Genomic DNA, 12,818 nt, shown 5'->3' with positions numbered 1-12,818 from the left:
CATAACCGCGCGGAGGAAAGGGAGGGGGGGAGGGAGGTGGGAGAGGGGAGGGTGGGAGAGTGCTGAGAGTGACCGAGGCATTCCATTCGGGAGTCGGGAGAACGCGGTCAGTCAGTCAGCGGCGAGGGGGCGGCGAACGGCGCATTGTTGACGCTGGGAATCATGTCGCTTGAGATGACAGATTGACTCGCGACACAAATAGTTAAAGAGCTTAGGCGATAATGAGAATATTGATTTTCTGGCCTCTCGCTATCGAATGTCACTTTGATCCGTACGAAATATTGAGTTTTGTGAAATAACACGCGTGTTTAGTCAAAAAAAAAATGTGTGAAGTTTCAACCAGGCGCTTTCGAGCGAGACTTCTTCGGTCAATGGTCGGTGAAAAATATTTTGGACAGAGAGATGACTGGAAAAAGAAAGCCGGAGGCAAATCGGATGGGTAAACACAAATTTTGAGGACGAAACAGACCAAATTTTCATTTCAGGAAATGGGGAGGCTTCCAATGTCCATCATTGGAAGGGAAAGGTCAACAGCGTGGTTTTTCATGAAAAATTTATTGGTTTGACGATCTTTTTCGGCGATAAATTTTTCGATCATCTGCCACGCTTAAGACCAGGAATTAGGCATTCACCAATTTCGAACATTTTTGTTTTGACTTTCGTAAATACGCATTTACGTAGGTGACGAAGAAGGTGCACTGTAAATAAGGTACGACATAGGCTTTATTATGGCAAGCGCCACTCGATATGCAATCCATCATGGGTTACTGACGAATTGGCATCGCCTGAAGGATTCGCATTTAATGGAAATAATTAATCATCAATTATGTCGAGCTGTTAGTGTTCTTTATCGGTACAGTAATCCGAAAGGAAGAATAAGTGAATGTTAGTGGACCTGTATTTAGGTATGAACTGGTACTTTTCTGTGCTTAAAGGAAGAGTAGTGTAAAATATTCCTATTAATTTTCATTAGTAGTCCAATTTCCGAAATTGAAAATAAGCACTACTACAAGTCTGGAGCCTGGTTGGTTTGATAGGTTACATAGAAACAGCATGTAAGTAAATCCTAACGAGTATAAAAGTCAAAAGTTAGGGTGTTTGGGAAACTTCTTCCTTTACCAACCGCGGTCGTATTGAAGGCACTTTCACCCAAAAATCGTACTGAGACTTTACATATTGTACCTGACCAAATCCGAACGCTCCCCTAGGTGAAGACACCCACCAATAGGCTACTGCGCTATTCTTAGATTTCTTATATATGTACTGGTGACAGGACATTGAATTGAAAATAATATTCCTTAACATGGATAATCAATAAACAAGGGGTCATCGAGCAGTGACAATCTGAATTACTGAAAAATACACGTCTACATGTGTTGCACTATTTGCATAGGAGTTGTTATACATACTATATATGCGTATGCATACGAGGTACGTGTATATATATATATATATATATATATATATATATATATATATATTATATATTACACAGTAACAAACAATATATAAACACAAAAAAAGGATCACTCGCACGCTATTTCTTAATAATTCCGTCGAAATTATCAAGAAATAGCGTGCGAGTGATCCTTTTTTTGTGTATATATATTGTTTGTTACTATGCAATGTACTATTCGGCACTTCCGTGTTACGTCGACGAAATCATCTTTATATTTATAATATATATATATATAAATATAAATAATAATAATTGAATAATTATAATATTTTTATTCAATATCATAAATTAAATTTTTCTCCTTGCTAATTGGGATGGCATTGAAAAAAATGCTTATTTTTTAATAAACGTGTCAGTGAAAATTCTCGTGCACCTAGCCTCCGAGTCATTACGAAGTATTACCCAGTTTGGGTGAACTTTGACGTTTTTCAAGCCTACCAGAGCCAATGATTTGCCTTGAAAAATGGCCATCAGTCTCTAGAAGACACTTTCTTTGCGTTGCCTTGCCCCTTTTTCTTTTAGCCTTCCTTGTTTTTCTGGTTTCGTTGCACCCTGCACCAAATTACTTTGAGAATATTTGCCCATATTTTCCCTGTTAAACTCTCTTACCTGCTCGTTTATTCCCACGAGCGTTCTTTTTCGCCCTTATCTGAAGTCATTAAATCTTATTGAGTTAGGAAAGATTGGTAATGCACTCTCTATCTCGGAGCGAATTCCATGTTATTTGTGCGTCGAAACAATTTAAATAACACGATCTTAGTTTAAATAAAACATCGGTAAATGTTTCACATAATTATGTCAAACAGCAATGAGTCAGAATTATGTCTATGAAATATTATTTATATTAGGCAATTTCATAATTTTTGTAATTCAAAGATTTGAAAATGACGTCTGGAAATGTAAAATGGACTTCAAAAGAAAGTTTAACTATTTAAAAAAATAGAATGCATAAACCCAATTATGAACCGATGCGATAATTATTCATTGCCCCTACCATGCTATTTGAAAGAATCTTTCCATGGTTCAGGAAACCTTGTTAAGTGATTTATTGGTGGCGTTTTTCAAGATAACCGATCGCTGTAATTAAAAATAAATGCGTCTTCGCGATGATGATTCATGAAGGAGTTTTAGTCCCACCTTAAAGAAATTAAGATGCACAGTAAAAATGGCAACAGAAATTGTTTGCACTTTCACAAATTCCATTTGGGGATGACACCTTACGCATATAAAGCAAAACCGGTCCCAGTTCATAGTCTCAAAGGTGGGAAGATCCCTGACATAATTAATAGAGAAATAAATTAAGAAAATCAAATCAGAGGATTTAGCGTAAAAGTGTGTGAAACATGCATTCTTATATGCTTCTGGAAGTATAAATGTTTGAATAATATATTATGTAAAGCGGGCAATTTAGAAAAAAAATATACGGTTGGCGAGTTAATTCGCTATGGCTGATTGTCTGGTGTAAGTTCTTAGTTTGCCCGTAATGAGATTTCCGCTAAACGTTTGTTTAGGATAATCAACGCAAATAAGTGTTGTTAGACATTAAATGTTTATATTTTAAGTCTAGGTTTCGTCAACAACAAACAATGTTTGATCACTCATCATTTTATGCTTCAAATATTGATTTATATTTACTCACTATAATGAAGTCATTAGCGGCCAAGTTTCTTTGTTAATAGCTATAATCAATCAAGAAACAGTCAGTAACGTGGATGAAAATTATGGTCAGATAGTAATGAATTTGGGATAATTTGCATATGATTAATGACTGAGGGTCAGGGAGACGTAGGTTGGTGAAGCAGAACTTACGGTTTTTCCACAATGAAGCCAATCCAACTGCATAGCCACAATGAGATGTCAGTCCGAATCATTTTTCCCGCGAACGATAAGGCATCTAAAACACGGCAAACGACGTCGCTTATGGAAAAGTGTGTTTTTTACAATTTTAAGTGGCCTAGAATGAATCAAATATTTTATTCGAAATGACCTCACTGCATATTATTGTTACAAGCAGCTCGTTGCGCATATTTAGAGAAACTTTTCAATCATGCATGTCGTGGTAGATTCAGGTGTACTTAATATTATCTTCATCATTGTAAATATTTTGCTCATTTATATGTTGACAAAACTTAAATTTTCATATTGAATTCCTGGTGTAGAATTACCCCCTGCCACACCCTAGCGGAGGCTTGCAGGATACAATGTAGGTATACTAAGTCAGATAAACCGTGTCATGAGACTGAAATGAGACTGATCATGACTTAACCGACCCCTGAGTGACGCAGCATAATCCATCCTCCTGACGAAGGGATATTAAACGGTGATGTTTTGCTAACCATCCAGCATGTTCTCAGTTTTTCGAGACACTTTATGTTTATAGTATTTATCTAAAATATCTACGCGATTTCTGAGATTATTATGCCCCGTTTAAAGAAACTTTACTATGAGCATTGCACGACGCCACTTGGCCCGAATTCCCCCGAAGGATTTCACCCGAAAGTAGGCTGACATTTTCATGCCAGGACTCTTACTACGTTTCTTGGCCGATGTCTTTCGCTAAGGCAGACTTTCGTGTAATGGGAAGACCAAGGATGAGGTGGAAACGCCAAGAAAACACTCCCTCTTTCAAGAATAAACAATAGTCTTAACTTCTCTCCTGATAAGTGGGCTGACATATTTGCCGAGCACCTGTATGACGCCTTGAATATGTAATAACCCACCCTTACGGATACGGAGGACAGAACTCGCAGTCACAGATCTAGTCAAGTCTCTTCCATTCTGTCCCCCCCCCCCTCGAACTTGAAGTCATAGTCATCAACGAACTAAAACACATACAAGTGCATTATAAGTCCAGATCCACCTTTGGTCAAGATAGTATGCCACTCGATGCAATCAAAAATGTACCCACAAATGCCATTTATCTTTTGTATCGATCTTTTTAACTTTTTGTCGCGCCTCTAGTTTTTTCCACGATCTGGAAAATTGCAAAAATAATATTACTTCCTAAACCCAACGGAGACCTTAACAATCCTAAAAAACTTACGTTCCATTGTGATTAATATGTTCCCTCTCCAATTTCTTCGAAAAACTCATATTAACGCGCCTCAAAACGTATCTCTCTCCCTTCCAGGTCCCGGAGAAATTTCATTTCTCTTCTAAAACTTCGTCTGCTCAAGAATGTTTTCGTATCATAGAACAGAATATTCTTTTGATGACACTGCTTACAGTCGTCGCACGCCTTCGGAACGAAACCTCGGAAAAATAAAAATCCTCCTCCCGCAAAATCTTGCGTGCGGGGTTCATCCATTCATTGGACCCATTTCTAAAACTCCCTTATTTCCTGAGCAGTTCATTATCTGTGCGGCGCGGAAACGACAAGTAGAAAAGCATTCATCCTGTGACTGCTATGCAGCCGTCACGGGCACACGTTCCCACAGGTCTCTCGCAACCACCCTCAACCCTTTTGTCTCCCTGCACACAATTAGTCGCATGCGGAAGGAATCCCCGCGGAATATTTTCGTCCGTGACATGAAATTCTGTGTCGGGTGCGGAGGTGGGGGTTGCATCGATTGCTTCAAGTCCCAAAACAGTCTTCCCTCCTCTCTCTATCTCTCTGCGAGAAAATGTGACGAGTTACTGCAAACTAAGGACCAAAACATCCTTCCCGCTCTCCACATTGAAGTAAAACAATTCAAAGCAAAACGGGTGAAATTTCGGTCCAAATGGAACTGGGGAGGAAGCCATCTCCCGAGTTTACTGCGTTATACTTTCGCGGTAACCCTGCTACTGAACAAGTCTACCTACATCACCTGCTTCAAAGTGAACGTCAAAGATTAATCCTGTTAAAATTAAGAAACATGCAAATATGACGATTTTAACTCTTTATGAATGACTACCATTCAAAAATCACCTGCGATTTTTACACCATCACAATCTGTTAGTAAAAATTGTAAAACCTCGTTAGCCTTTCAAAACATGCCGATGAAAAGATACTCTTTAAAATGCCGTAACAATGTCTAACAATATGCGAAGATAATATTTCGGTCCAAATGGAACTGGGGAGGAAGCCATCTCCCGAGTTTACTGCGTCATATTTTCGCGGTAACCCTGCTGCTGGACAATTCTACCTACATCACCTGCTTCAAAGTGAACGTCAAAGATCAATCCTGTTAAAATTAAGAAACATGGTTAAAAAGAAACTTAACAGTTCCACTAAAAGGATTTAATATTTCACGTCCATGGTTTCGATGCTGCGCATCATCATCTGGTGATGAGAAGAGTATTTGTTGGAAAAATGAAAAACCCATTACAATAATATTTTATGCTGGGCTACCGTTTAAGATACAGTTTTTGTTGGACGTAGTATAAATACAGCTACATTTAGAAACCACGCTTAACGCGACATAACCTGATACCCCATAATAAATGGTCTGCCCAGTAAATACGCGAACTGGTGCAATATGGTGGCCATATCGCGGACTATAGCCCCACCTTCTAGCGGGCCTAGTTGCCTGAGACCCAATGAGAGGTATGTGTCACTTGTCCTTACCGATCGTCGAAGAACTGTCCGAATGATAGCTGATGAACTGAATTGAGGAACGTCAGCAGTGCATACTATTTTAATCGGACATTTGGGTTTTTAAAAAATGTGTGCAAAAATCGGGCGCATTCAATATTGATTGTTCGCCAGATTCTGGCAAAAAATTCAATCCCAATCCTTGATCATCCTCCTTATTCGCCAGATCTCGTCCCCTTACGACTTTTTCCTATTCTCAAAATGCAAAAATGTGATGAGAGGATGTCACTGGGAAGATGTGGACTCAATTCAGCAAGACACGACGAGAAAACTAAAAAGCCTAACTGCCGAGGACTTCCAAGGGTGCTTTGAATGGTGGAAAAGAAGATGGAATAAATGCATAGCAACGAATGGAGAGTGCTTTGAAGGGGACAAAATCGATGTAGACTAAATTTTGCAAAATAAAGTTTTTATGGGCTCAGTTCGTGTATTTATTGGACAGGGTAGTACAATAAACTATTTCTCCTTCCTCTAAAAACTCCGTTCAAAATACCTAACCTACGTATTCCTCCCCTTTCTAGCTTGACTAACGTTCTTTCCTCTGTCAGAGTATCCTTCAACATTTCATCCCCAACTAAAATACTATGAATTCATCTTTCCTGCTTCGTTTGCATTTCTCTCCCTTCGCCATAAATAGCATTTCCTCGTTTGTTTCCCTACCCGCCCATTTTACCTTTCCCATCGTTCACTACACCTGTGTAAATCTCTGCCTCTCGCAAACCTCCAATATCATCTTGCTTCAACGACCATGTTTACGAACCGTAGAAAACTATGCTCCTGGTTGTTGGTACTTTTGCAAATCTTTTCAAAATAATTTTTTTTTACACCAACGTACCACAAGTTCAAGATTGTGAGAGTAACTGTTTCAATTTAGGGTGAAAAATGCCAAAATGGGGTGGAGGAGAGTCGCAAAGTTCGGAAGCATATCGAAAAACAGCGGCCGGGAATATCAGCGGGATACCCGAGAGCATTCAGAGCGTCGGCTGTCAGGCTTTGCTTAAATTTTGTGGTTCAGTCGAAGCTAGCGCTTTTTTTTGTTGTTTCCGCCTCCGATTCACAAGAGCTGCTTTCGCCGCATCGCATTGTGCAACGTCATTTCGCGGAATGGGTTTTAATTCCACCGGTGTGTGTGCTTACATTTTTATGTGTGTGAGTGTGTTTACATATATATGCGTCTCCCTCCGTTCGTGGGGCGTAATCGCAGAGTAGCAAGGAAGCGAGATTACCATTTCCTGATGGCTAAGTGGTATGGGGTAAAATTTCAAAATTAACACATGCTTCTCATGCCAATTCAAGATGTGAGGGTGATCATACTCTTAAGCCCTTCCGGTAATGAGCATAATGAGTTGAAAAAAATCCATGTAATTTACGTCATGAGATTCGGAGGTGGCCGAAATGCCCCTCTCTCGCACACGGACGACTCGCCAATCTCAAAAACCTTCTGAGATCCACCAACACTTTGGCGTATTTGCCAAATTATCTATTTGTGTTGTTTTGCCCTGAAATGAATATTTTGCTCTGAATGGACACTGAATTCCTGAGTAAACTTTGGTGAGAGACTTTGATGCCCTACTCTTCGTGGCCATGTTGCTCTACCGAATGGAAACATTCACTGTGAACAACATCTTTTTACGATGAATAAGAATTACTTAATTTTTCCACACAAACTTTTATTTTTACGACCGGGTTTCGACGAGGATCGTCATCATCAGGTCTTAAAAAATTAAGTAATTCTTATTCATTATGAATCGTTTCCACAAAGTGACGGCGGATACTATACAGTATATCTGTTTACGACTTTATTGGTATCCGGTTTAGCGCGAGGTCGGGACGGATTTAGGGGAAATAGTTTTGTTTTCCCGTTTGGAAGCTGCCCATGCAACCTGTTGCAACCTTTTCTGACCTTTTCTCCTCCGTCGCAACGAAATTATTCCGGTGGGATGAGTATTCGGACACCTGTAGTCTCAACACCCATCAGTTAAAAGTTCATATCGTCTCCCGTATCTAAGATCTGATTAAAGTATAGCAAAAGTTAATGAAAGACTTGTTGAATGCTCATTAATTTTTCAATCTCATATATTTCACCATCTTAATTGTTATTAGATCCATTTCTGCATTTAGCAGAGGAAGACAAATTTGACTACCTCGAAAGAACTTGACGAAATATTATCACGGAAGTGGACTTGTTGACTTGAGAGTTTGTTGCTATGGAGGAGATGCTTCACTAATGCATAATATCACTCAATAATAAAATTCACTAATAATATCAACAAGATATTGATTACTCAAGGAACAATCCAAAAAATACATCTTGCCCTCTTTTATCACCCAATCTGTCGCATCGGTAATTGCTCTAATTACACACAATGCAACAAATGAATTGAACAACATTGGATGCTCAAAAATGTTAAAAAATGATAATTTTGCTTGCATAATTCTGAGAGTGATGTGAAAAAATCGAAACCATCAAAGTGTGGAAAACTCCAGTTTTTTTGAATGATTTAAATTCATTTGAGTTGCCTGCAAATTAAGCTCTGAACCTCTTATGACAGTGATCAAAGTCTGCCAAATTAGACTATTGTATTCTTATTGAAGTTTTTCGTAAACTAAATTTGTTATTAAATATTATTCCAGAGGTTGATTCCTCTTCCAAACAATTTCATTTTAAATATCTCTTCGGTCAATGATTCTAATACTTGTCATAGTTATCATTTAGACATATCTTTATTTAGTTTATTTCTTCGTTTATATTTGGGATTGAGTTAAAACCGCTGATTTCCTGCATTTTGGCGAATAATTATTCAGATTACGTGAATATTTTTTCACTGGCCCGTTCTCTCAAGAAAGCACTTGTTAACTCCATTTAGAGTACATGTCAAACCGGTTTAAGATACGAAAATTCGAATTTCGGCTGTTCAAATATGTTTCTTTAGCACACTAATGTTTTTGAAGGGACAAGTGTTTTTGCGTTAAATATACATTTCTCATACTGACCCATTCTGCGTTCCGCTCCGGTCATCCATATCGTCTTTCTTATCTTCGATGTACATCCCGAATCGCCTCTTAAGAGGTCAGGACGGTGTGGAACGATCGACGGCTAAGGTTCACCCCTCTTCCAAGGTTCCTCCCTCCGGCACGTACCAAAAAAAAAGCCTCCTGCGTCGAAAGTGGATCACTCTTGAAATGCTCGCACCAAACACTCGCGCATATCCGGGGTAATGTTATATAATTATTTGCATGTATACCAAGGTGTACGTTAAAACATATGTCTTCCTCCTTGCCGGTTCTGGAGAGTCGCCGCGGAGATGTCGGTCACACTGTCGAGGAGCGGGGAGACCTCACGGGGGGCGGCCCGGCAATCACTGTCGCTCTCCCCGGGGGAGGAGACGGAGAGATGCGTTTTTGCCTTCCGATATCTCAAATGCAGATCTTGTGTTATTTTTATAATTAAACTCGCATGCCCTCCACCCGGGCGATTTGTAAGCGTTCTCCCGTTCCTCTCCTAACTCACACGCCCTCGGCTGCGTGCGTGGCCCGATGGGGATGGAATCCTCACTCGGGAGGCAATCCTCTGCCCACTTCGGTCTCCTCGCTGCCCTGCTCCTCACCAGCGACCGTTGCGACCTCTTAAAGCGCTCAGCGGGCACTGAGAGAGCCGCTGGCTTGCTTGCTTACCTTCCTCCTCCTCTGCAGACTGGCCGACCGGCCTCGGCACCGGTGACGTAGAGCCAACCGCCCTCCTCCTCCTCCACCTCCTCCATTCCCCATGACAACACACAACAACTCTCCCCCCCCCACCACCACCCATCCACCCCTCCCCCCCACACTCACTCCCCCTCTCCGCTCTCAAATGCCCCCCCCTCTCACCCCTACTCACTAGGAGTTCAAATTTTTTATTTCTTCACGCGCGAGGCTTTCACCTCCCCACCTCGCGCCTTCTCCAGTACCTATCTCCATATATCCATCCGTGTCCCCCCCCCATTCTCTCTCCCTCCAGCGCCCCTTCCCCCTCCCTCGCCCTTTCCTCCCCATTCCCTCTGTCACGCGCACACACACATATGCACGCACGCACAGTCGTCCATCACCCCGCCCTGCACCCCTGTTCGTTTTGATCTACCTCAACCTCGTCCGATGTGCCTCATTCCCCTTCTCTCTTTCTCTCTCTCTCCGCCAACAGGTGGAAAACACTCCAGCATGGGGTGCTCTCCGAATCTCTCCGGATCGGTCATCTTTTTCAGGGGTGCAAGGGTCGTGGCACTCATTGAGATAGGTAAAATAATGTGCACTGTAAAATTTTATATGCAGTTAAATCTTGGATTGTGTGGAAAGAAGGAAGAAGTCTTAGGTGATAGGGTCTTCGCCTACTGACTGAAGACTCCTGGGTGCTATCTTCGGACCACTACCTAAAAACCTTTGGACGATTTTGAAACTGGGAATTCATGATTATTCCCAAATAATACCATCCAAAGTTTCTATTCTCTTCCTCCCTCCGTTTCACTCTTTCCTCTTTCGTCCTCTTCAGCATCTCATTGCCTCCAAGTATCTTCTCGTACATAAACTTCCTCTGCTTTCTTAGAATTACTCGAAAGAACTTTCTATTTCCCACTAGCATGCCAAGCATTTTATCGCTTGCTCTCCTTTCAGGTCGATTTATTTTCTCCACTCATCTCCCAAACCATGTCTCAAAAGCCTCCAAACTACAGCAATCATGTTTCCTCCACGACCAAGCCTCCGACCTACGCCCCATATTGTAGTTTTCACCGATATTTTATTTGAAACTTTAATTAAAGAGCAAACCATCGCCTCCAACCCCTTTGCCTAACACAAGTATTCCCGATGTCCCTTCTACTCATCCCAACTTCTTTTAAAACACTTGGTTTAGAGGAGAACTGTTTCATCTGTTCTAGTTTAGTATGTCCCCCCTTTGTGTATACTTGTTTATCCTTTTTAATTCTTGAGAATACTCTTGCTCTTAGTTATCTCATTTTTTCCATGGCATTACTCATATCATAACAGAAAGAGAGTTAAACGATTGCAATTTTCCACTTTTTATTTTTTAAGTTTCACGTTTCATCTGACAAGTGGAAAATGGCAAGTGTTTTTCTCTTTTTCTGTTATAATTGAAAGATTCCACCACATCATACCTGAATCTCTATTGCACATTACTCATATTTCTCATTTCTTTAAACCTAAACTCATTCCATGTTAAGTACTCGTTCGCTCTCATCTCCATCCTTTGGTTGATATACTTTAGTACTGTATTCACCACGCACGAAATCAAATTTATGGTCCTACAGGCTTCTTACTCCTGTTTACTCCATATCAGACTTTTCCTTATTTTGAGATGGGTATCAATACTGTTTTAAAAAAAACTTCAGATGAAATTCCTCCTCTATAAATGCTACGAATGAGCTCCTACATCGACATGATATTCTTTTTTTATATCTTAACAGACTGTTCTATTATCTTTGCCATTTAGTCTTCCATGCATTAATTCCAACTTTTGAGAACGTCTTCTGCTTTGATTATTGTTTTTCCCTATGCATGTTTGATTGTTCAAATGGAATTTCCTTTCTTGCATCCAGGCAGTTCCTTCACTTTTCTGTAGTCCACTTTTTTCGCCCTTTCTCTATAAACTCTCCATATCCTCACACTACTATTTCCACCATATTTCCTTCGTCCTTTTAGTTTATGACCTCAGTTTGTTGTTTAGCTCTTTGTACTTTCTTCTTCCTACTTCTAAGCCCTCATTTTCCCTTCCCTTATCTCATCCATCTTCCTCATCATATCTTCAGTAACCCATAACCCTAACCCATTTCCTGCTAACCCTTTCTATTTGTTCGTTCGTCGATTCCTTTCTCTTGCTTGAGATATTTCAATATTTATTCTACCAGATCCGTTCCCTTATCCTCCTTTAGAATGGTATCCACTACTCCCTGCTACTCCTCCCTTTTCACCTAAGCTAAGTTTTCTACATTCCATTTTCATATACTATCACTGCTCTCTCATGTTGAGAATGACGCTTCAAGAGCACACAATTGTAAACGCAATCCGCATCCCTGATGAGCTCTTTAAGTAGATCATGCTTTCCATAAATCTATGTGTAACCATAATACAGTCAAATCGATATTTCCCGGTAATCCTTATGTGTACCTACGTCCTACGGTATTGGCTCAAATGAACCTATTGCACACCCGCAAAACTCTATAGTTTTCTCCCTCTGCCAAACGGTATTATCTCGCCTACAATCTGTCTCTCCACTTACGTCCAACAAATTCCAATCAACGAGCTTAATCAATTGATTTCTTCCAGGTAAATTCGCAATAATTCTTCGAGATGGTCGTATACACCATCCATTTTCCCCAACTTATTACTGCTTGCCGGTATGTGTACCTGGAATTACGTAACACTAATTTTGCCTGGACTGCTCCTATTTCCACTATTAATATTTTGTCATCCCCCTGTTCCACTCTAATTAACCTTCTCCCCAGTTCCCTGTTCAGTATCATGGATACCCAACGTTGACTTTTCATCTCTCCACTGTATGCTACTCTGTATATATGCCTCCAGTGATCCCCGCTATCATGCACTCTTACTCCGCACAGCCCTAGCACGGTTATATTTCCTTCGTTTTATCTCCTATCCCGCTTCAAGATTTTTAACTACCCTATCCATAACATCTTAAAAATATTCTAAGTCTCTATTTTAACTGACCCGCTTGGTTACCCCGCCTTCTACTGCTGTCAAGTAGTAGTAGTAGTATTTAGGGAAGGCGACCGACAG

General features: G+C 40.4%; 1 protein-coding gene across 1 annotated transcript in view; it reads right to left on the bottom strand.

The window, feature by feature from the left end:
* LOC139696881 (facilitated trehalose transporter Tret1-like) overlaps positions 1–9,702 on the bottom strand; it is a 159,738-nt gene extending 150,036 nt beyond the window's left edge. Inside the window, exon 1 of the mRNA XM_071595761.1 lies at positions 9,030–9,702. Within this exon, the coding sequence (XP_071451862.1) occupies positions 9,030–9,085 (56 nt within the window). The 5' untranslated portion in view covers positions 9,086–9,702. The remainder of the gene's footprint in view (positions 1–9,029) is intronic.
* Positions 9,703–12,818: the final 3,116 nt, after the last annotated feature.

This window comes from Hetaerina americana, unplaced genomic scaffold (assembly GCF_022747635.1).
Source record: "Hetaerina americana unplaced genomic scaffold, ioHetAmer1.1.p SCAF_7, whole genome shotgun sequence".
NCBI classification, from domain to species: domain Eukaryota; kingdom Metazoa; phylum Arthropoda; class Insecta; order Odonata; family Calopterygidae; genus Hetaerina; species Hetaerina americana.
The sequence above is the reverse complement of the archived record's forward strand: the minus strand, read 5'-3'. Positions and strand labels throughout refer to the sequence as shown.